We start from the raw sequence: 25,740 nt of genomic DNA on the forward strand, positions 1-25,740 counted from the left end.
TTTGAGCACTTTTTAAAGCCAATTAATTAGAGCTCTTTACGTATTTTTAGTATTGAAGATATTGTGTACATACACATAAATATATAGATGTATTAAGCATGCCAATAGAAGCACATTGCATAGACTTATAAAGACCTTCTTTTTTTTCATGTTTTAAAAATCTTACCCCAGGCAGTTGTCAGCTAAATAGCCTTACATTTGTGTATTAAAAGCAACTCAGGTGAAAATCAGATAGCAAAGTTTACATCATAAGGTAAGAAGAGAAAGTCTGGTGTGCTAGAGGGAAATTAAAAAGGATTCAATTGCCAATTGAACATAAAATTATAGAAGTCTATTATAAAGGCCTTTAAATATACACACACACGCAAAGTTCCCATAGCTATTACTTCAGTACTTTAGCCATGAGACAAATACAACTTTGCCAGTTTGCAAAACAACAACAACAACAATAACAACAACAACAAAAAACCACTGTTAGATGGCAGTGGTTTTTATCTCAGTTGAAAAGTAACAACAGATTTAAAGCAGGCAGAAAATAAAATAGAACCCAAGAGCTCTATAGTTTGCAGGTCGACCTTAGGACTCTTTTTCCTTAATGTAAATGTGCACAAAGACCATATTACTTCCATTTTATATAACTCTGGCAAGTACAGGTGTGATAAAACCTATGGAGCGCCCAGAAGGGGGTCATTCTCCTTGTTTTCTCTTTATTCCGGCTTTTTTTTTTTTTTTTTTTCTTAAAGGAGGAACTGAGCTGTGCCCTAGGTTCTTGTGTGGTGGATCCACGTGTGCTGTTTGTGGGATCCATGTGTGCTGTTTGCGGGCAGGACTCTACAGTTTGTCACCACTGAATGTTTCTGCCCTCTTACGTGTCTCAGTTTCTCTCTCCAGAGGTCTATGACCTCTGAAAGGGCTCAAAACGCTGGGTAATGAGCAATTCTATGCGTTTCCTGGACGAGCCATTTTTTAAAATTGATTTTTGTTGGGGATTTCGCTGCAGGGCCGCTGCACATCTCGGGGAGTCAACCCCCCAGACACTCCCATGAGGCTCCCGGTCACCCAAGGGCACCTTTCAGCTGGGAGGAGCAAATGCCCTTTCTCTTCAGAGATGAAAAACTCAGTCTCTCATTTATCTAGGAAAACAACAGCTCAGTTCCTCACACAAACGCACACAGACAAACCGGAATAGGATAAATTTTAGTAGAAAAAGCAATAGAGAATTCCCTTTAGAATGCATCTCTGAACTAGAATTAGGATCCTTAAACAACAACTTCCTAGGAGAAAACCAACTCAGAATAAATCAAGGACCATCAACCAAAGGGAGGTCCAGGACTCAGAGGACTCACCAGTTCCACTGGAGGAGAAGCTCCAACGCGGTGGGGCTTCAATGGACCCCTGCTGATACGTTAGCTCCGGTTTCCGGCAACTCCTTCGGGGTCCTGAGTCTTCTCTGAGGCCCCACATGTTTTGGGAGCCAGATTATTGTTGACGAAAAGAGTCAAACTCTGTAAAATATTTTAAGAGATTTATTCTGAGCCAAATATGAGTGACCATGGCCCGTGACACAACCCTCAGGAGCTCCTGAGAACATGTGCCCCAGGTCTTTGGGGTACAGCTTGGTTTTACATATTTTAGGAAGGCAGGAGACATCAGTCAAATACATTTAAGAAATACATTGGTTTGGTTCAGAAAGGCGGGACAACTCGAAGCGGGGGCTTCCAGGCTATAGGTAAATTTAAACATTTTCTGGTTGACAATTGGTTGAGTTTGTCTAAAGACCTGGGATCCATAGAAAGGAATGTTCAGGTTAAAGATAAAGTATTGTGGAGACCAAGTTTTATTGTGCAGAGGAATCTCTCAGATAGCAGACTTCAGAGACAGCATGTTGTAAATTGTTTCCTATTGCACTTAAAAGGTTGCCTTGCTCTCAGGTGATTATCTCCTGGATCGAGAAAGAAAGGAAGGAAAACAAAGGGGGAAGGGGCTTCTCTATAGAATGTGGGTTTTTCTCACAATATACTTTGCAGGGGAATTTCAAGGTCTGGCAAGGAAATATATTTTGGGGTTAAATATTTTTTTCATTGTCTCATAATGTTATGCCAGAGTCAGATTGAAAAGTAAGTCACAATACATAGGGTCAAATAAAGCTCATCTGATGAGAATTTATGGTTTGTAGGGCATGACTCCCTCGACCCCTTAGGTAGGAATTTGGGTAAGAAAAAAAATCAGAGCATAGTCCTCAAATGCATCATCAGAAAAGGTCACCAAATTATTGGAGTAGCGTACTCCAAAACCCTGTTCTTCCACTAAAAGAAAAATTAAGCAAAAGTGGTCAGAATCAACTTTTTCAGAACTCTAGAATATAATCCCAAACTTACAACGACTAGGGGAATGTTTAATGAAAGAAGCTGCTGAAGTTTGTTAAGAGAACTCTGATGATTTAACTCCTCACTTCCCATTCCCCACTCCCACCAGCTCAGTGGTATCATAAAAACAGAAACCCACATACCTGGTACAGCTTGCTAGTACCAGAGGAGCAATATAAAACTCTTTTTTTTTTTTTTTTCCTTGAGACAGAGTCTCCCCCTGTCGCCCAGGCTGGAGTGCAAGTGGTGCGATCTCGGCTCACTGCAACCTCTGCCTCCCGGTTTCAAGCGATTCTCCTGCCTCAGCCTCCCGAGTAGCTGGGATTACAGGCACCCACCACCATGGCTGGCTATTTTTTTTAAAAAAAAATATTTGTAGTAGAGACAAGGTTTCACCAAGTTGGCCAGGCTGCTCTTGAACTCCTGAACTCAGGTGATCCACCCAATTGTGCTTGTTTAAAGACTTAAAAATAAGGACACCATGCTAAGTGAAATAAGCCAAAAACAGCAAGAAGAATACTGAATAATTTCACTTATATGTAGAATCTAAACAAGTCAAATACATAGAAACAGAGTAAAATGGTAGCTACCAGGGGTTGGTGGGTAGGAGAAACAGGGAGATGTTGGCCAAATGGTACAAAGTTGCAGTTATATAGGATTGATAAGTCTAGAGATATAATGTACAGTATGGCAACTATAGTTAATAATACTGTATTGTAGACTGAAAATTTGCTAAATAAATGTCTATCAGCTAATGAATGGATAACAAAATGTGTTACCATCCATACAATGAAATATATTCTGTCATAAAAAGGAATGGAGTGCTGATATGTACTGCAACATGAATGAACCTTGAAAACATTATCGTAAGTGAATAAAGCCAGTCAAGAAAAATCACATATTATATGACTTTATATATATGAAATATTCTCAATAGGTAAATAGAGAGAAACAAAACTAATGATTGTCATGGGCTGGGTGAAGGTAGGTATGGGAAATGATTGTTTGGGTAGTGAGCTTCCTTTTGGGATGATGAAAAGGTCCTAGACTTAGGTAGTAGTGATGGTTGTACAATATTGTAAATGTACTAAAAGGCCACAGAATTGTGCACTTTAAAATGGCAAATTTATGTTAAGTGATTTTTATTACAACAATAATTTTATAAAACAATGAGAAACAGAATGATGAAGCAAATGTGGTAAAGTGTTAACATTTGGGAGTCCTGTTTGAATACGAGAACTATTTGCAATTTTGCAGATTTTCTATAAATCTGAAATCACTTCAAAATAAAATGTTACAAAAAGTTTCAAGACTAATGAATCCAGATAACAGATTGTTGGGTTATTCTTAAGTAAAAGAATAGGCAACTCTTCCACTGAAGGTGAAGGGCAGAAGGGAAGTATGTGTGTGGATTTAATTAAGTTTGTAACTGGATCACCAGGGTTATAGATCATCCCTGGGATAGGGGTGGGGTCATTGTTCTTTCTGTGTAATAGAAGGTTAGTGCTTTTGCTGAAAGAGAATGTCTTAGCATTGTACCCTCAGAAGCTAATACTGAGACAGGGTTTGCGTGAACATAGTTTATTTGGGTGTTAATTCCAAAAATCACCATTAGATTTATTTAGGAAGTTAGACAGGTAGGAGAAGTAAGCCAATAAAATGTGTACTATGTAGCAGGTTTCCGCTTTGGCCAACTGTGGCTCAGTCTTGCTGGGAAATGCTGGGAAACAGAGCAGAACATACATCAGAATTACCCCATTTTAGAAGCAAGGGAACTGGAATATTTCTTCTCCAACTTCCACCTGTCATTGGCTGAGAGCTCCTCCAAGGGACGTTAGCTTTCCACGACTTCCAGTCCTCCCCAGGCCAGCTGAGATAAAAGATTTTAGTTGAGAGGTATGGGTGTTTACAGTAGGGTGAAGTCAGCACGTACTGGAGCGGCAGGGACTGAGGGAATATTTGAAAGCATTGACAGCACCTTCAACAATGAGATAGAAAATGAGGAAAAACATGGTTTGAAGAGAGTGATGAGGTTAAAAAAAATACACTAGTTAGGAGTGGGCAAAGGGATCCTCTAGGGAACATGTATATTGGTTGCCATGATTGCCATGCAGGCTTTTGAACCTGATGAAAGTTGGTGTCCATGCATTTATCATGCACCAATCCTCCCATGGTCACAGAGCGGGTGGAGTATAGAAGCTGTGGAAGCAGTCAGGAATTTGACCTTTTGTGTTTTTCTTAGCAATTGTATAAACCTATTAGCACATCTCACTGAGACTTCGGACTACGAAAACATTTGCTCGTATATTTTCATATGAAGTAGAATACTCTTAAGCTGGTTCTCTTTCTTATACATACTTAGGATGTGAACCTCAATATATAAGTTTATATTTATATAATCCTGTTGTTTTCAGGATTTCCAGGCTTTAGATATTGGTACATTTTATACGGTCATGAAACTAAATCTTCTTCAGCACTGGATGAATGTGCCAACTCAGTGCATAGTAGTGGGTACTATATAAAAGTAGAGTGGCCTCTGCCCTCCAAAGCTCAAAAACTTGCAGGGGGTGAGAAACCTGTAAATAGATAAGCAGGATACAGTGGATTCATTGCTGTGATAGAGATGCATAATAGATGCTCAGTTAACATTTGTTGAATAACTGAATGAAATGTGATCCAAGATACAATTTTTCTTGTTGGAATATGCTTATCTTTAAGGGTGTCATCTAAGTTGACAAAATGTTGCAAATGGCATGTTCTTAGATAAAGTTAGTGACTACAGACTTCAACTGTTATCAAGGAAAGATGTAAATATTTACCATCACATGGTGAGAAGGTTTTCTTAACTCTTGCATAAGCAGACTAGGGAAAAGAGAAGAAAACACTGTGACCCATAATTTTCCAAATTTGTTTTTATGGGAGGGGAGAATGAGACACATGAGTCATTTTCACTTCTGTTAGCTGATTTTTCTCATGATTATTAAGCCACAGAGGCCACATTGCTTATTCTATGGTGATCAAGTTTAACAGAGAAGCATCATGAGTCCTGAAAGAATCTCTCTCCATGACGATGAAGTGTGTATATTCTGGGAATAGTAATGAACTCATCTCACCTTGACACTCATAAAAGTGAAAGCCTTTTGTAGCTAGATTTTAAATATTTTACAATTGTTTTATTAGCCATGCAACAATTTCTTAAAATTTATTTTCATCTAACACTAGAGACAAATAAAGAAAAGTCCTGGCCAGGCATGGTGGCTCACGCCTGTAATCCCAGCACTTTGGAAGGCCAAGGCGAGCAGATCGCCGACCAGCCTTGCCAACATGGTGAGGCCCTGTCTCTACTAAAAATACAAAAAAAAAAAAAAAGAGCTAGGTGTGGTGGTGCACACCTGTAGTCCCAGCTACTCAGGAGGCTAAGGCAGGAGAATCGCTTGAACCCGGGAGGCAGAGTTTGCAGTGAGCAGAGATTGCACCACTGCACTCCAACCTGGGCAACATAGCAAGACTCCACCTCAAAAAAGAGAAAAATCCTTATCTATCTCAAAGAACTCACAATCTTTTGTTTACTAACATCACTTTACTGTTAATAAGAATTTGACTTTACTTTGAAAAAATTATTTATTTACTCAACCAATATTATTTAGCACTGATTATATTCATAAGAATGTGCTAGAAATCAAGCACAGTAGATGAAAAAAGGAAGGTCCCTACCATCGAAAAGCTCAGATTCTTGCAGAGGGAGAGAGACCTGTAAGCATGCAAGAACAATGATTTCAATATTGTTATAGGCCAGGAAAAGAAGAGAAAATATCTGCCTAGAGAAATTAGTGGAGACTTTAGGAGGAGAAGCCATCCTACTCAGTACTAGGGATGGAAAAAAACATTTTGTAGACATCAAGGAGAAAGAAGGTGGCTTGGGGGTAGGAAAGGGAAGAGGGAAGTGGAAGTATGAAAGGCGTTCCAGGTAAAGGAAACAGGAGATATACACTCAGCAATTGTGACAGAGCATAGAGTGTTCTGGAAATGAATGGTCAGGGGGTTAAATATTGGTTTGTGTGGGGAGGAGGAAATGAGGAATGATGCAAGGGAGGTAGGATAGGGAGAAATGGTGAAAAGTCATATGAGATGTATTTTGTACTCTACTTTGTGGGGTAGAAGGGACTGAATGTTAGGGAAATACTGTTGTGTCCACCTTAAAGATACAGGATGAACGAACCACCCAAATTTGATTCCGGTATGGGGACCAATGATCACACACACACACACACACACACACACACACACACACACGAAGAGGGTATGAAGATTTCTTACTCACATAATAAGGCTTTCTAGGAAGAGTAGGGTGACTCACAAGCAGTAAAAATGGCTTGAAGTTTTATGGTGGTTAGTGAGTAAGGCCAGGGTGGTTCCCATGCACAGGAAGGGGTTGGTGGCGGTTTGAATTTTGCGCTGGCACCAAAGGAGAGAACACCTAGACTTTATTGCTAGCTTGATCACTTGTAGGATAGAAGAAGAAAATGGAGTGTGGCTTTAAAGCTATCAGAAATCAAACATTTAAAAAATGGAGTCAGTCTCTTTATTTCACTAGTGCAATCACATTTTTGAAAATTCAAATCAAAACCAAAAAGAACCCAGTAATAGTGAGAAAATAACCTGGAAAAGGATGAGAATGGACCAGAGAAACCAGAAGGAGATCGTGGCAAATACCCGGGCAAATGAAAATGAGGTCCTGAACTATCAAACTGACAATAAGGATGCTTTGGGGAATATTTCTAAGAAAGAATTGAGAGTTGGCGCCCATAATGAGTGAGAGAGGCTATTAGATGACTTTGAGATCTGATTGGGCAACTGGAGAAAAAATGACAACTAACGATAGGATATATGGGAGGAAAGACAGGTGGTGAGGGGGAGACAGTAAGTTATTATTTCAGTTTTCAACATGTGATTGAAACGGCTTACAGCCACCTTGTCTTTTGAGAAATGAACCACAGTAGTTCCAGGCTCTATCTTTTCGCAGATCAACTTATGTGATCACATAACCTGGTCACACATCATAATACTTACAAATAAAGCCCCTCTGTGAATCTCAATTGAGCATGATTTAATTTTCATTTTCTAAGGAAATTTTATTGTTTCTTTCCCTATTACAAAAGCAATTCATGTTTTATATAAACATTTATGAAATATAGACAAGTAGAAAGAGGAAAATACAAATGACCTTCCATGCAGAAGTGATAACTAATACCATATTGGTGTATTATCTTTTAGAGAGTACCATTGGAGCCCAAATATGAGAACAAAATAACCTAGAAAACTGACAAAAGCTTCAAAGATGAAAAAAATGTTTTATTTGGGTCTTTAAGGATCTTGAGTACATTTACTGGCTATAAAGGGGAGAAGGTGAGCTGAAAATGGAGGTTCAGGAGAAGAAGGAAGGGTAAACATTTTAAAGCTGAGATTGTGCAGTACATTCTGTATTATAACATAATGATTTTAACTTAATATATTATTTAACTTAATATTTAATTTAATCTATTATGAACACAAATTGTAAGTGAAATTTTTGCAGTGAAATACATACAGTGATTTTGACATTTTGTTTTGTAACCAAAGAGTGTGTGAGACAGGTCTCCATCAATTTAGAAGTTTATTTTGCCAAAGATAAGGAAATGTCCAGAAGAAAAAACATGAAATTACACAAACAGTCTGTGGTCTGTGCCTTTCTCCAAAGATGATTTTGAGGGCTTCAATATTTAAAAGGGAAAAGTGGGCGGGAGGGGAAAGAAGGAGGTTATAGTCACATTACTGAATCCACATGTTGCAAGAGAAAAGGAGCAGGTAGGGGAAAGGTTAATTATGTATTCATCTCACTTTACATAAGATAAGGTGAACATAGTGTAGCCGCTGTGGGGATATTAAATCTTTAATCTCTAGCTATCTGCTTCTGAACAAAAGGAAAGACAGTTTCTTGCATGACTCAGCCTTCAGCTTAATTTTTTTTCCTTTTGGATAGTGAATTGGGTTCTGAGTTTTTATTTTTTTCTTTCACAGTTTGTATTATGAATAAAGCATACTAGATAGACTATCTTTCTGACTCTGGAATTAAAGTAAGGAGGTTTTTAGGTGTGATAATAACCACTCTCCACTTTCCCTCTCATTCTGGCGAAATGTCTGAGGGAAGATCTCACTCTGCAAGCTTAGCTTTCATGAAATGTTTTCAAATGGAGTGGTGGCTCCTCCTAACTGAAGACAGATCTTCAGTCTTGTGTTTGCTTGCCACTGAATTGTGAGAGTACTTTTTCTCTGTAATAGAGTAAATGCTTGACCATTTCTTTTTTTAAATTTTCTTTTCTTTTCTTTTTTTTATTATACTTTAAGTTCTAGGGTACATGTGCACAATGTGCAGGTTTGTTACATATGTATACATGTGCCATGTTGGTGTGCTGCACCCATTAACTCATCATTTACATTAGGTATATCTCCTAATGCTTTCCCTCCCCCCTCCCCCCACCCCACGACAGGCCCCGGTGTGTGATATTCCCCTTCCTGTGTCCATGTGTTCTCATCGTTCAACTCCCACCTATGAGTGAGAACATGCGGTGTTTGGTTTTTTGTTCTTGCGAGTTTGCTGAGAATGATGCCATTTCTTACTGCCTAAAGAATCAAACTTCCTTTGCACCTATCTATAAGTAAAATTCTTCCAACATGACTTAATTTGTCACTTTTGTAAATTACATAATGAAGTGTTTTTCAGACCACTGGATTATGTATCATAGAAGTGTTTTCATGCACTAAATCCATATGGTGGTTTCAATTGCCAATAGAGGAAATACTCTGGATTCCCGACGAAGTACTGGGAGCCTGGGGTTCTAGTGGTTCCACAATTAGGTAGTGTGCAACAGTTATCTATTGCCCCAATAATGCTGCGTAATAAACTGGCAAGCCTTAGTAAATCAAAAAACAACCAGAATTCTACTTTCAGTATAACAGTGTGAGATGCTCTGCAAACTCAACCACTTAAAATCTCTAGAAATGATCCTAAAGGCGTATAGCAAGTGAATAAATATTTAAGAAAATCTATTAAAATTGGTGAGAATAACAAAAGTCTATGGTATTTGAACTAAGACCCAGCCTATTCTTCTCCCCTTCAAACTTAGTGAAATGGAAACTCCACTTAGGACTGGTACAGCAAAGAACACAGGGTTCCTTCTCCCTCCAGTTTCCATTCCAAGGGCTACCTTTAAGAGAAGTTCAGGACTTCAGCATTTTTTAACCTGCCCGCAGCTACCTGTTGCTAAGGCTAAGTTCTGGACAAGAGTGACCAAGAAGTGGGGGCTTGCTTCTTCATCCTAGCCTCCAGTATATAGGATGGAATCTCTCTACCTTAGGTGTGGCAACATTGAGTATACTGGGACCTGATCATCTTTGCATAGGTTCTAATCCATGTGTGATCCACATGGAGAGAGGCAAGCTGAGAAGAACTAATGTTACTACCTACGTTCAGAAGTGTTCAGCTCCTATGACAGGGATGTCACTCAGAGAATAATATGCCATTATCTCCATTCCCAGCTTGAGAGCCAAGGTATAGAGATTATTCCCCGGAGGAGAAGCAGGCCATAAAAGAGAGAACAGTGAATCTCTTCCAAAGGAACTGACTTTATTTGCAAGAGGAAGTGGAGAAATTCAAGCCTAATGGCATTCTCAAAAACAGTGGAAGTTGTTTTAAAAGACAGTTGAGAGTAGATTGCTAAATTGATCAGAGATATAGACAAAACTGTAAGCCGACTGCTTTGCTGGAGAGGAGCTTGGAAAAGGACAGCTGTGAGGAGCCCTACTGGGGACAGAACAAATTTTATTTTTATTTTATTTTTGAGACAAGGTCATCTAGGCTAGAGTGCAGTGGCGCGATCACAGCTTAATGCAGCTTCAACCTCCTGGGCCCAAACAATCCTCCCTCCTCAGCCTCCTGAGCAGGTGGGACTACAGGTGCATGCCACCATGCCTAGCTAATTTTTGTATTTTTTTGTAGAGATGGGGTTTCTCCATGTTTCCCAGGCTGCTCTCAAACTCCTGAGCTCAAACGATCCAACTGCCTCAGCCTCCAAAAGTGCTGGGATTATAGGCATGAGCCACCGCGCCCGGCCTGAGAGCAAATTTTAAACATTGACCTAGGTAACTAACCTGTCAAGAGAGCCCAGACTACATTGGATCAGTCTATGGAGCAATTTATGCCCTATGTTAGAAGCAACAGAACAATCAACCAGTAATTTGTGGAATTTAATGGCTGGATGTGATCAGGGAAAGAGAAAAAGAGAGGTCTGCCCAAACCAATGTCATCCCAGGGTAACTATGGTCATTCCCAAGTCTGCACCTCATGAGGAGCAGCATCAAAGGTTTTATACTGCAAGAGAGGGAGAGTGAGTTGAACTACACTTCACTAAAATAATCTAACCAGTCACTAAACAAACAGGCAGAAAACAGTAAGTACTTAGAGGGGACCAATACCCAGAGTTGCCACAACATATTATCTAAAGTTTCTGGTTTCCAACACAAAATTGTAAGACATTCAAAGAAACAGGAAAGTATAATCCATATACCAGAAAAAAGCAGGCAACAGAAGCTGCCCGTGAGAGCAACAAGATATGTGATTTAACAGACAAGGACTTTAAAGTTGTAATTATAAATATCTTCAAAGGACTAATGGAAACTGTGATTAAAGAAGTAAAGGAAGATATGAAAATGCCACATCAAATAGAGTTTACTAATAAAGAGATAGAAATCATAAAAAGGAACCAAATTGAAATTCTGGATTTGAGAGTTATAATAACTGAAATGTAAAGTTCAATAGAGGGCTGACTAGTATATTTGAATGGCAGAAGAAAGAACCCATGAACTTCATGATTTGTCAACTGAGATTGCCCAATTTGAGGAGCAGAAAGAAAAAAAGAATTTAAAAAAATTAAAGAAAGTTCTTCAGGCTGAAAACAAGTGATCCCAGATAGTAATTCACATCTATGCAAATAATGACTAAATAAGTAAGATAAACAGAGCACTGGTAAAGGTAATTATGTAATTATGAAAGAGAGTATACATGTATTTTTTCCTATCTTCTCTTAACTGATTTAAAAAGCAATTGTATAAAGCAATATGTAAATAATGTATGTCATACATGTAGTATATAGAAATGTAATCTATTTTTCCAGTAATACCACAAAAGGGGATTGGTGGGAGAAAAGCCATATTGCGTTAAGGAAGTGACTCCAGATGATAGCTGAAATCCACAGAAACAAATGAAGAGAACCATAAATGAGAAATAAGAAGGTTCATATAACAAAAGCTGTAAGTATATGTTTGCTCTTTTTCTCTCAACTTCTTTCCAATACATAAAATATATAAAATAATAATTATGTCAATGTATTGCTGGGTTTGTAGAATTTATAGATTTAATATATAATAATAAGACCACAAAAATGGGGAAATAAATAGAACTATATAGAAATAATGTCTCTGTATCTCAATGGAATTCAGTTTCTGATAAGTTAACATATGATAAGCCCTAAAGAAATGACTAAGGAAATAACTCAAGAAAATATAGTGAAAAAATAAAGAAAATTCTACAGTAGAAAATATTCATTTAATGCAAAAGGAAGCAGTAAAGCAGTAATATAGGAACAAAAAGGACATGTAAGCTATAAAAAACAAAAAGTAAAATGGCAGAGGTAAATCTAACTATATTAGTAATAGCATCAAATGCAAATGGATTAAACAGTCCAAATAAAAGGCAGTTTGTCAGGCTGAATTAAAAAACAAGATCCAACGTGTGTTGTCTATAGAAAACATACTTTAGATTCAAAGACAAAAATTGATTGTAAGTAAAACAATGGCAAAACATAATCGTGCAAATAACAACCACAAGAAAGCTGGAGTGGCTATATTAATGTCATAGAAAACATATATTAAAATAAAAAAATGCTACTAGAGATAAAGAGGGACATTTTCAAATGATAAAAGGGTCAACCCACCGGGAAGATATAACAATAATGATCATCTATACAACAGAGCACCAAAACATATGAAGCAATAAATAGACAATTTAACAATAATAGAGACTCAATACCACACTTCCAGTAATGGAGAGAAGTAGGTAGAACATAAACAATAAAGAGGATATTTGAACACCACAAACCAACTAGACCTATTAGGCTTGCATACAACACTCTACCCAACAAAGTAGGATGTTTATTTTTCTCAAGTGCACACAGAACATTCTGAATAGACCATATGCTAGGCCATAAAATAAACCTCATTAAATTTAAAAGGATAGAAAAAATGTCCACTGTTTTTTCTTTCCACAATGGAGTGAAACTACAAACAAATAACAGAAAGAAATGTAGGAAACCCACAAATCTGTGGAAAGTAAATGACACACTCCTAAAAAACAATGGGTGGAAGAAGAAACCAAAATGAAAATTAGAAAATAATTAGGGATGAATGAAAATATAAACATCACATACCTAAACTTATGAGATGCAGCTAAAGCAGTGGTTAGAGGGAAATGTATAGATGTAAACACAGATGTATATTTAAAAGGAAAGAGGATCTCAAATCAATAAATTAACCTTCCACCTAAGAGACTGAAAAAAGAAGGGCAAACTAAACTCAAAGCTAGCAGAAGAAAGGAAATAATACAGACTGGAGCAGAAATTAATAAAATAGTGAATTCAAAAAAATAGAGAAAATTAAAGAAACTAAAAGCTTGTTCTTAGAAAAGACGACAAATGTGACAGACTTTTAGCTAGACAATAAAAAAGAGAGAATTCGTATTGCTGGAATCAGTAATGAAAAGGGAATATTACTACTGACATTGCAGAAATAAAAATTATCATAAGGAAAGGCCATGAACAATTTTATTTCAATAAATTAGATAACTTAGATAAAATGGACAAATTACTAGAAAGGCATAAACTACTGAAACTGACTCAAGAAGAAATAGATAATCTGAATAGACTTCTTCTAAGAATTAAATAGATTGAATTAGTAATCAAAAAACTACCTACCAAGAAAAGCCCAGGCCCAAATGGCTTCATTGGTGAATGCTACCAAATATTTAGAGAACAATTAATACTAATTCTTCACAAACTCTTACAAAATAATGGAAAAGGAGGGCTAACTTCCTAAATCATCCTATGATGCCAGCATTGCCCAGATACCAAAGCCAGATAAAGACATCACAAGAAAGGAAAACTACAGACCATATATCTTATGAATATGGGTACAAAAACCTTCAAGAAAATAATAGGAACTTGAATCCAGCAACATATAAAAAGAATTGTACACCATGACCAAGTGGGATTTATCCTAGCAAGGCCAAGTTGGTTTAACACTCCAAAATCAATTAATGTAACACACTACGTCAATGGAAAAAACATATAATAGTCTCAATTGATTTAGAAAAATAATTTGACAAAATCCAAAACCATTTCAAGATAAAAAATATTCAACAAGCTAGAAATAGAAAGGAACTTCCTCAACTTGATAAAGGGTATCTATGAAAAACCTACAGCCAACATCATACTTAATAGTGAAAGACTGAATGTTTTTCCCCTAAGATGAGGAACAAAACAGAATGTCTGCTCTAACCACTTCTACTCAATATTGTACTATGGGTTCTACCCAGGGTAGTTAAGCAAAGAAACAAGTAAAAGCCATCTAGTTTAGAAAGGAAGAAGTAAAATTAACTCTATTCATGAATAACATTATCTTATATATAGAATATCCTAAAGAATCCACTAAAAGTCTATTAGAACTAGTAAATGAGTTCAGCAAGGTTTATGGGATACAAGATCAATATATAAAAATCAATTGTCTGAGTTACGAGCATAAATGTAAACAAAGAAAAAATGTTAAAAACAAAAATATCAATTGTCTTTCTATACACTTCCAATGAACAACCTGAAAAGGAAATTAAGAAAAATAATTATAATGCAACCTAAAATAATAAAATATTTAGGAATAAATATCACAACAGAAGGGCAAAAACTATACTCTGAAAATTACAACATATTGTTGCAAAAGTAAACATTTAAATAAATGGAAAAACATATCATTTTCATGGATTAGAAGATTTAATATTGTCAGATTGGCAATATTCCCCAAATTTACCTACAGATTTAACATAATCCATCCCTATCAGAATCCCAGTTTATTTCTTTTTTAGAAATTCACAAGTGGAATGTAAAATTCATATGAAATTTCAAGGGACTCAGACTAATTAAAAAAATATTTAAAAACAAAATTGAATAACTTACATTTCCTTATTTAAAATGTATTACAAAGCAACAGTAATCAAGACATTGGAACTGGTGTAAACATAGACAAATGGATTAGTGGAATCAAATTGAGAGTCCAGAAATAAACCCATACATCTATAGTCAAATGTTTTTTGACCATTCAATGGGGAAGGAAGAGCACTATCAAACAAATTGTGCTGGTATAACTGCATAGCCACATGCAAAAGAAAGAAATTGGACCCTAACCTTAGACTATATAAAAAAATTAACTCAAAATGAATCAAAGAACTAAATGCAAAAGTTAAAACCATAAAACTTTTGGAAAAAACATAGGAAAAAAATCTTCATGACCTCTTTTTGGGCAATCGATTCTTATATGTGAAAAAACACAGGCATCAAATGAAAAGAATAGATAAATCGGACTTTATTTTTATCAAAATAAAAACTTTTGTGTTTCAAAGGACACTATTTTTTTTTTTTAAAGAAGGAAGGGCTTTATTCAGCCAGGAGCTTCGGCAAGACTCACGTCTCCAACAACTGAGCTCCCCGAGTGAGCAATTCCTGTCCCTTTTAAGGGCTCATGACTCTAAGGGGGTCCACATGAGAGTGTCGTGATTGACTGACCAAGCACGGGGTATGTGACTTGGGGCTGCATGTACCGGTAATTAGAACAGAACAGAACAGTACAGGGATTTTCACAGTGCTTTTCTATGCAATGTCTGTAATCTTTAGATAACATAACCGATTAGGTCAGGGGTCGATCTTTAACTACCAGGCCCAGGGTGTGGCACCGGGCTGTCTGCTTGTGGATTTCATTTCTGCCTTTTAGTTTTTACTTCTTCTTTCTTTGGAGGCAGAAATTGGGCATAAGACAATATGAGGGGTGGTCTCCTCCCTTATTCCCCCGCTTTGAGAACCTCATTCAATAGTGGAAGTTCTCACTTTTATTCTCACTACCCATGTCTTCTTGCAAGACAGATCAATAGTGATTCATATAGTACACTTGTGCTGAAGCATTTTGGTGAACTAAGGTAGTGATGAAGCTTTTTATCATTTGAAGAAGTACAGGTAGCAAACAAGGGAGCAGTAAGCAGGTTTCTATTACTATTATAACTCATAAGAGTTTTAAATTTTTTTTATTATTATACTTTAAGTTTTAGGGTACATGTGCACAACATGCAGGTTTGTTACATATGTATACATGCGCCATGTTGGTGTGCTGCACCCATTAACTCATCATTTACACTCTCATTTTTTGCACTCAGGTTCAGCATACTTACTAGCTTTCATTTAAAACACGCCAAATACTTTACTAGTCTGGGGATTTGTCCATGGAATGTTATTTATCTTACCACTTCTCTGACTCATTCCTTATTCTTGTGACAGTTCTAAGGTTCAATGTCATTTCAACATTCCTCCATAACCCTATGTAAATTACATCCTTAAAATAACATTTAAAATAACATTTTAAATGTGAATAAGTGACTATTAATTGAGAATAATTTTGTCCTCTGGCTACTTTTTGACATCACAACTGGAAGATGCTACTATCTAGTGGATAGGGGCCAAGGTACTGCTGTCCTTTTTTACCAGGAACAGCCTTTATGCCACAAAACAAAGAATTATTCAGTCCAAAATGTCAATAGTGCTAAAGTGTATAAACTCTGCTTTTGATCATGCACAATAAATTTGAAATACATATTTGTTTGGGTGTTTGTTTTAACATCTGTCTTTCCTACTAGACTGGATGTTTCATAAGGATGAGATAATGCCTAATTTGCTTAACATTGAATATCCAGCATCTACCTCAGTGTCTGATGCCAGGTAGCTACATGAAAGGATGAAACAGCAGGCATGAGGTAAGAAGAAAAGGAAAGGCTTTATTAGGAGGGTATACAAACATTTCTGGGTATAGAAGATGCTGTCAGTGCCCTGTCCATACTCCAACAGCTCATACCATTTAAGTAGATATTTGCCTGACTTTCAAATGTCAGAACCTTTATTTCTTTGTGTGAGACCTTTCATTAGGTGATCAGAGCCCACTGTGCTCAATAATATGACAGTCCAGAACAGTGGGACATCATCTGCCCCCGGAAGATGTGTTTTCTACAGCGTTCTCTAAAGTTTTACAGTGACATTAGCTGCTTGATAACAAATACTTTGTTTGCTTCCTTTCCTTCTCTGTCTCAATTCCTCTCTTCCCTGCCAGAGTTTCCTGGAAATAACTCCTGTGGTAGGCCGAGTAATGGTCCCCAAAGATACTTCGATCCTAACCTCTTGCACTTATGAATGTTGCCTTATATGGAAAAAGAGAATTCACAAAGATGATTGTGGAAGATGGGAGATTATTCTGTATTATCTGATAGAACCTAAGGTCAATCACACAAGTTCATAAAAGAGTGAGGCAGAGGCAAATTTGACACAGAAGAAGGAAATGTGACTACTGAAGAAAAATGCTATGCTGCTGGCTGTAAATAGGAAGGAAGGGGCCCATGAGATAAGGAATGCAGCTCTAGGAGCTGGGAAAGTCAAGGAAACAGACTCTCCTCTAGAGTCCCCAGAGGGAGTATGGCAATGTTGACACCTTATTTTCAGCCTAGTGAAACTGATTTTGAACTTCTGACCTCCAGGTTTGTAAGATACTAAATGCGTGTATTTTAAAGCTACCAAATTTATGGCAATTCATTAGAGCAGCCATAGGGATCTATCACAATGTTTGGTCCCTGGAAGTGGGTTGCTGCTATAAGAAATATCTAAAAATGTGGAAGTGGCTTTGCAACTGGATAATGGCTGTAGACTGGAATAATTTTCAGGAGCATTATATAACAACCTTAGATTATGTTGAACAGATCATTAATAGAAATATGAATGTTCAAAGTGTTCCTGGTGAGAGCTCAGACATGAGGAACACAGTAGAGAAAGTCTATATTGTCTTAGAGAACACCTAAATTATCATAAACAAACTATTGATAGAAATAAAATGTCAAAGGTGTTGCTGGTGAATGCTTAGAAAGAAATTAGTAACATAATATCGGAAAAGGGAGTTTGTGTTATATAGCATCAGAAATCCTACCTGAATTGTGCTCTACAATTATGTGGAAAGCAGGACTTGTAAGCAATGAACTTGAATATTTAGCTGAGCAGATTTTCATGCAAAGGATTAAAGGAATGGCCTGTTTTTTATTGCTGTTTATAGTGAAATGCCAGAGGAAAGACATAAATTGAGGGAAGAACTGTTAAGCAAAAAGAAACCAGAATTCAATGATATGAGAAATTTTCAGCCTATCCAGATTGCAAAAGACACCAAAATTAGGAAATTCATTGCCACAAAATCATCCTCCAGAGATAAAATCAAGGGCGTGGCTAGACATCCTTTTGTTAGTGCCTTTAAGGGATCAAAAGATCAAAGTATTCAATCACATAGATGGTGTTTTGAAGAGATATGGGGTGTGCTTCTCAGAATAAGCAAGGAATAGAGATGGGATTTTCTATGAGGGATCTTGAAGAAGCCTCTTGTCTAATGGCATGAATCCCCATGACATACATAAAAGACCTGTAAGTTTTTGACAATGTTATATCAGCAGAAACAATGCCAGCTTAGACTGAAAGGGACAAATAGAGGAAGAAATGAAAGAAGGCTATAGGACTCTCAAAATTTGACAGGAGGAAGCAGGCTGATAAAACTGCTCAGCTGTAAACATATGCTACCATTCAAAATAAAGGAACAATGACTGAGGGCAGAACCTAGAGGCCAGAGGGCAGATTTATGACCCCAGGTGAAGTCATAGGATCAGAGTCATCAAAGGGAGGAGTCTCAAGCCTTAGAATATTCTCAGGCCTTGAAACCTAATGGTTGGATTTTGAAAATGTTTGGATTTGAGACTCCTTTTTCTTTCCACTTTTTCCCTTGTGGAATGGCAAAGTTATTGGCTGTAAATGAACCAAAGTCAAAGGGAAAACACAGAATTAGTAGAGAGGAAAATTAAATAATAGAAAAGAAACATTTCTTAGTGCTTTGGCTTCACCTAAGAGGGACAAGAAATACACATCTGGGCTTAAACTGAGCACAAGATGCACTTCTCTATCAACTGTTTACCTGGCACTGACAGGTAAACTTATTGAACATCTTATTATTATTATTATTATTTTTGAGATGGAGTCCCACTCTGTCTCCCAGGCTGGAGTGTGGTGGCACGATCTCGGCTCACTGCAAACTCCACTTCCCGGGTTCACACCATTCTCTGGCCTCAGCCTCCCAAGTAGCTGGGACTACAGGCACCCGCCACCACGCCCGGCTAATTTTTTTTATTTTTATTTTTAGTAGAGATGGGGTTTAACCGTGGTCTCGATCTCCTGACCTTGTGATCCGCCCGCCTCGGCCTCCCACAGTGCTGGGATTACAGGAGTGAGCCACTGCGCCCGGCTGAGCATCTTATTATTAATTGAAAAATGACTAAAATATATTTTTCAAATAGGGTAAAATCATGACACTCATACAGATATGAAATGAACACATGCTAAAAGAAAAAGATGTTATGACTGCTTCAAAAGGGAAACCAAAGAGTTGATATGGGAATATTCATCAGTAATATTAAATGATTGTGTAAATGGAGGCAAAACTGGTTTCATAAGTTGAAGAACAACCGAACCTCTACTAAAGAATATGCTGTACATGTATCAGCAGCCTACAACTAACAAAAGGCTATAAAAGACTTCACAGATAATGTAAGGCTAGAATCAGATAACCTGCAGTGGTGTCCTAAAGATAGACCAAAGTTTTCCACTGAAGCACACATTTATTTTTATAATGTCAAAATCAGGTAGAGAGTTATAGTTCTCTCAAAATCAAGGTTCAGTCATTAGGGTGACTAGATCAGTGTCATAGACATTTCTAGGCTGAGGTCTGATAAGGGACCAGTGGACACCAATGAAATCACAAAGTCTAGGGATGTCACAAAGGCAGCTAGCTCCCTGACCAATCAGGGCCTGGAGCAGAGGGATACAATAGGCAGGACTAAGCACCAGTGTCCTCAGAGACCTACTTGAGCTAGAGAATCAAGCAGAGCTGATGAGAGCCAAACCCAGCAAACATCATGTCAGAGAAAAAGAACTGTAAGAACTCGTCTACAAATAACAACCAGACTCAAGACCCTTCTAGAAATGAGCTACAGGTCCCTATGAGCTTCGTGGACCACGTTGTGCAAGATGAACGAGACGCCCAAAGCCAGAGTTCCTCCACAATAAATACCCTCCTTACCTTGCTCGATTGCCTTGCTGACTACATCATGGAGCAGGTAGGCTTGGAGGCCAGCAACAATGGCAGTATGCACAACACTTCACAAGATGGGGAGAGAGAAGTGGACAACAACCGTGAGCCCCACAGCGCTGAGAGTGATGTGACTCGCTTTTTGTTTGATGAGATGCCCAAATCCAGGAAGAGTGACTGAAGACTGGGTCCCAGAGCCTTGAAGGGATCCTCACAGGCTTAGCCAGGGCAAAAATGTGTCACAGCTGAGGAATATCTGCTGTTGTCATCAACAAGTGCTATTAAAGGATGTAAATCCATGAGTATGTTTCTGACTCCTCTCAGTTTCTGTCGCTTTGGGTTGTAGGTGTCTGTAAGACATCAAGGGGAAGCTATCCCCAGAGAGCTGAAGCGGGGGAAGGGGTGGCCAGTGTGGTGGTTGAATCAGTGATTTAGAGGGGGCAGTTTCCAATGGTGACAGTGAGGGCGCCGGCCCTGTGGGGAGGAACTGGCTGGGATAAAGACACCGAGACTTCCTCATTGTCTCTGAACAGGAAGGCCTTGTGAGGCCAGGGAGTTGGCTGGGGGCCTCTGAGGCTTGTTGAATTCCCAGCCTGATGCTGGGGCCTGGGGTGGAGCTGCAGACTCTGACTGAGGTGCGGGAGGCTTTATTCAGGATAGCAAAGGTCTGAAGTCAGAAGGCGGTGGCCACAGGGGTGGGTGGAGAGGGGCACACTGGCTGGCATGAAGTTCATGGGACAGGGGCTTTACATGGAGATTGAGGAGTGAAGGAGAAACCATCATGAAAAATGCAAAAAAGAAATGATGGCCTGCTGGATTTCATTTCTTATTTCTTTATGCCCTGCCTTATTATGAAAGCGGATTTGAGACAGGGATTATTAGCTAGTGCTGTGAATATATCTTTTTGTCCTCTCTTCAGGACACTGGTAAAATAAATCAAAAGAATATATAAAATTTATGATCTGGCCTAAGATGGGCAATTCAAGAAGTTCTTAATGGTTGTTAATTATTAATGAATCAGCTTAATTATAAATGTATTTCATTTAAAACACGATTAACAATTTCATTTTTAAATTAAATACTTATTCATTATAATTACCATATATTGCATAGAGCACCAAAGGATTATTAGTGACTCAATCCATGTTTTAAGAGGTATAGAAATAATTCTGTCCCAAGTGGCGGCCTCTAAAGCACGTGCAATCCTTTTCAAAACTTCCTGCTCTGTGCTAAGTTTAAAAGAGGTGTCACATCAAGTGTTGTAGCAATCTGTCCCCTTGCCTGTGAGTGCCCACATTTTAGGTTTCCACCTCTTCCTTGGGTCCTTGGGAGCCACAGTCTGCTGCCTGCTGGCCTTTCACAGAGGGTTGGTCAGAGGCTGCACAGCCGGCTCCAACAATGGGAGCTGAGGGCCTGGGTTTCAGATCCCAGTTCACCACTTCCTGGACATGTGATATTAGACCTTCAATTACTCCCTCTGAGCAGTCCTCCTCATGTGTAAAATGGGGGTAGTAAAAGTCTCTCCATCTGTGGGTTTTCCCAAGATTGAGTCCACTTGTGCCTGTAAACTGCTGTTCCACACAGTGCATGCACAGGGTCCCCCTTAATAAACAGTTGCATCTCCTTCCTTCCCTAACAGCAGACCTGTAGGCAGGCTTCCCCAAGGTGCAGTGGTCCTGGTTCTCAGGTGACCATTGGGGACTTAGGCCACTGGCTGTGAGAACCACATCCTGCTGAGCCCTGTGGAGAGACAGGAGGAATTTGGGAATATTTAATTTATGTAAGCAAAAGAGACTTTATAATCGAACACGTCAATACCATCCAGAGGTAGGAAAACTTTACATAATCACACAATCAGAGGTGGAGCTATTTCAGAATTACAAGCACATAGACATATAGGCACAGAGAAATAGAGCTTATAGCTTCAGTTCTACAATTTAAACCATGAGTCAAGTATAAACAGAAACAGTAAAGTTCTCTGATCCAAATATCAAAAAAAAAACTGTTCTCCTCTAAGAGAGTATAAAATTCTTAATTGATTTGAGCTATAAATAGACAAATGGACAAAAGACTGTCAAACCAGATTTTCTGTTGTCTTTTACACAACAGAGACTGTATTTCTATGAATCATTAACTCATTTACACAGCTCTCCAGATGGTTGGATCCTAAAACTGAATTCCCAACCATTTGGTCAACAATGAAAATAATTTACCTAATGTCAATGAACAACAACAACAACAAAATACAGAATTAGTAGAGAAAAATATTGAAATAAAAATTAAATGTTGAAACTAAAATTAGAAAAACACAATGAACAAAGACTTATTTGGGCTTTGGAGTCACCTAGATGAGGCAAGCAAAGACATTCCTGGGTTTAACCAAGCATGAAGCACACATCTCTGTCACCAAGTTTGCCTAGCTCTGATAGATGAATCCACTGGGTATAACATTGTGACCTTTAAAAACAGGTAAAACGTATTTTCCAACAGAGTAAAATCATAACACTCAAACACCTATGATATGGAAATGCGTTGAAACAATCGATTAACTCGTGAGGAAATTGGCGGATATTATAAGCCATTCAAAAGAGAATTCAAAGAATAAACATAGGAATATTGATCATGAATGTTTAAGTAAATGTATACATGGAGGCAAAATTGGGAGCAAGGCAGTGAACATGTCTGTAAGTGACTTACAGCTTCTAGAGGGAATGTAAATTAGCTCACAGACAATGCAAGGCTAAACTTAAAGAACCTGGAGTGGTGTCCTAAAGACAGGACAATACTTTCATTGACACAATTTTTTGCTAAAATGTTAAACAGAAAATGAGCTTTTCCTTAAAAAGAAGTTCCAGCTGCTAGGGCAACCAGGTTCCTCTCAAAAAGAAGTTCCAGTTACTGGGGTGACCAGGTTCCTCTCAAAAAGAAGTTCCAGTTACTAGGGCAACCAGGTTCCTCTCAAAAAGAAGTTCCAGTTGCTAGGGTGACCAGGTTCCTCTCAAAAAGAAGTTCCAGTTACTAGGGCGACCAGGTTCCTTTCAAAAAGAAGCTCCGGTTACTGGGGCAACCAGGTCCCTCTCAAAAGGAAGTTCCAGTTGCTAGGGTGACCAGGTTCCTCTCATGGGCTTTTCTAGGCTGAGGCCTGATCAGAGCCCAGTGGACACCAACGACATCAAAAAGTGGAGGTTGTCACAAAGGCAACTCCCTGACCAATGAGGGGCTGGAGCACAGGGATACAGTGGGTGGCAATAAGCACTGGTACCTTGAGAGGCTCAGGCCAGCAGGAAAATCAAGCTGTGCCAATTGGGGCAAAACCCAGCAATTCCTCATGGCTGGAAACAAAATGCTCTGTAGGCCTAGGAGACAACGCCTTTCCCATTCCAGAAGAGCAGAGCTGCAGTTTCCTGTCAGCCACTTGGAACACTGCCTGCGAGAAAGTCAGCATGCCCGGCACCTGAGCTCAACCACACCTGTTTTCCTGGCTGGTGTTCTCGAGTATCTGACAGCCAACATCCTGGAAAAGGTGGGCAAGGAGGTCAAGAACAGCTGCAGGCTGTGCATCACCCCAGAACACGTGAAGAGGGCACTGCAAAAGGATGAGCAGCTCAGATGGATCTTGGAGTTGGAAGATGACACCCACTCTCAAGTAGAAGAAATGCCCCAACCTGAGGAGGAAGAGGAGGAGGAAGAGAAGGAGGAGGAGATGGTGGTGCTGGTGGTGATGGGGGGAAGGAGGAGGAGGAGGAGAAAAAGGAGGAGGAAGGATTCCTGAGTTTCGGAGCCATGCGGGACTTCATCAGCAACCTCCTCCAGATGCCAAAATTCGCATAGATGAAAGACCCCAGGTTGCTTCCATCTGCCCAAGCTATTAAACTGTGTAAATGCATGACAGTGCTCCTGACTCGTCTCCCTTTCCGTTGCTTTGGGTTGGAGGTGTCTGTGAGACATCAAGGAGAAGCTATCCCCAGAGAGCTGAAGCGGGGGAAGGGGTGGCCAGTGTGGAGTGTTTGAATCAGTGATTTAGAGGGGGCAGTTTCCAATGGTGACAGTGAGGGCGCCGGCCCTGTGGGGAGGAACTGGCTGGGATAAAGACACCGAGACTTCCTCATTTTCTCTGAACAGGAAGGCCTTGTGAGGCCAGGGAGTTGGCTGGGGTCCTCCGAGGCTTGTTGAATTCCCAGCCTGATGCTGGGGCCTGGGGTGGAGCTGCAGACTCTGACTGAGGTGCGGGAGGCTTTATTCAGGATAGCAAAGATCTGAAGTCAGAGGGCGGTGGCCACAGAGGTGGGTGGAAAGAGGGCACACTGGCTGGCATGAACTTCATGGGACAGGGGATTTACATGGAGATTGTGTTGGGATTGTCCTTAGGGCTATTTGGGAGATATGCTTGTCTGAATCCCAGAAGCCTTTCTTGCCACATGATTTCCGCTGAACCTTATATTCCCAGGCAACTCACTGTGAAGATGCCCACCCCACCACTGGATGATTCCTTATGGAGAGCTATAGAGCATTCCTAGCCTTAGCCCAGATCGTCACTTTCTCCTCTGTGCATTTGAGCAGCAAGCAGGCCTCTCTCCAGCATCTGCAGGAAGGGAGTCTCCTTCAGCTGATCACATCATGGTGACAACAGCACCCTCTCCACTTGCCAAAGTGAAACATCTTTGTTTTCAGGGTATGTGTTCCTGCTAGTCCAGTGTCCTCCATTCAAGTGAGTCCCTCTAGGATGGGTAATGGCAGTGAACTGATCATTTTCCTCAGATCTTGACATGTTGATTAAATAGCTGTCTGGTGTTTAAAAGCTGTTGATGTTGCTTATGGCTGTGGCTTATTGTAGAACCAGATATAATGTCCTGGATACACTGGAATGCACATCTGAGGACTTCATTCAAGGCAGGAGAAGCCATAGTAGGTGGGTGGCCCATGGCAGGTGAGTCCCTCTGTGTAGTCAGGTGGTCACCTTACAGTTTATGCAGTCGTCAACACTAACGGTCACTCTGACCTTGTAAGGACCCAGGCTTCTGGGCTCTTTCAGACTCTGTTTCATGCCTGAGGTGGAGTTTGGAGGTTGACCTTGGATGAGCCCCTGTTGCAAGCTCTCTGCAGAGTCAAGGGGCATGGGAGAGTCAGCAGGAGGCACTGCTATCCCTTTAAGAATTGTGCTTAGCTGTGCTCGTGGGTTTCAGAGGAATCGTGGGGGGCCACAGCCAGCATAGCTTCAGACTAATGCATCACCGTGCCAGATCCCCCTTCCACACATGCAAGGAATTCTACACTCAGGGGAGGTGGGGAGGCAGAGAGAATCACTGTAATTGGGAAGGCATGAGCCCACCCATATTTAGGCCTTTTGTGCATTTCTAACAGGAGGGAGGGAAAGGTGAGGAAGGAGTCTCTCTGACCTGTATCCTGTGGTCAGGACAGCACTGGTGGCCAGTGTCCTACTGGGAGTGTGAAAACTAACGCCCAAGTGGGCAAGGACAGAGGCCGGGGTGACTGTGGCTGCCAACCAGGCCAGGGATCACAAGCAGTGTCAGGGCAGGCTGGTGCCAGACTCAGGTCAAGACTGCAGAAAACTTCATGTGTGAAGATAGACAAGCCCCAGAGTCAAGCCTGAGGGCAGGAGACTTGGAGGGTAAAGGCAACTTTTTGTGGCTTTAACGCAAGGCCTGGTTATCAGGCTGGTCTCCCACCTAGAGCATCTTTTGGGAAGCAAAGCATTTTGAAGGCCCAGGTCTCCTGTTCCCTTTATGTGATAGATCCTACATGATGTAGCCTATGGGAGATGGCCTGACTCCTTAGAGAGTTCCTCCGTTAC

General features: G+C 39.6%; 3 protein-coding genes across 5 annotated transcripts in view; all 3 read left to right on the plus strand.

Moving 5' to 3' along the window:
* Positions 1-25,740, plus strand: part of SYTL5 (synaptotagmin like 5) — a 227,986-nt gene that overhangs the window by 65,242 nt on the left and 137,004 nt on the right. Inside the window, exon 2 of one of the 3 annotated variants that reach the window (XM_063703298.1) lies at positions 11,576-11,711. The exons of the other annotated variants lie outside the window; for them this stretch is intronic. The gene's annotated coding sequence lies outside the window, so the exon portion shown is untranslated. The remainder of the gene's footprint in view (positions 1-11,575; positions 11,712-25,740) is intronic. 3 annotated transcript variants of the gene reach the window in all.
* H2AP (H2A.P histone) lies at positions 19,657-20,233 on the plus strand. Its single transcript, XM_004063992.5, has one exon. The coding sequence runs from the start codon at positions 19,756-19,758 to the stop codon at positions 20,107-20,109; it is 354 nt and encodes a 117-aa protein (XP_004064040.4). The 5' UTR covers positions 19,657-19,755; the 3' UTR covers positions 20,110-20,233.
* H2AL3 (H2A.L variant histone 3) lies at positions 23,106-23,817 on the plus strand. Its single transcript, XM_055375956.2, has one exon. It carries the CDS (start codon positions 23,257-23,259, stop codon positions 23,698-23,700), a length of 444 nt encoding a protein of 147 aa, XP_055231931.1. The 5' UTR covers positions 23,106-23,256; the 3' UTR covers positions 23,701-23,817.

Source organism: Gorilla gorilla, chromosome X (assembly GCF_029281585.2).
Source record: "Gorilla gorilla gorilla isolate KB3781 chromosome X, NHGRI_mGorGor1-v2.1_pri, whole genome shotgun sequence".
Taxonomy (NCBI): Eukaryota; Metazoa; Chordata; class Mammalia; order Primates; family Hominidae; genus Gorilla; species Gorilla gorilla.

Excerpts from the sequence above, each read along its gene's own strand:
- H2AL3 (XM_055375956.2), top strand. The coding sequence starts at position 23,257 with ATGGCTGGAAACAAAATGCTCTGTAGGCCTAGGAGACAACGCCTTTCC.
- H2AP (XM_004063992.5), top strand. The coding sequence starts at position 19,756 with ATGTCAGAGAAAAAGAACTGTAAGAACTCGTCTACAAATAACAACCAG.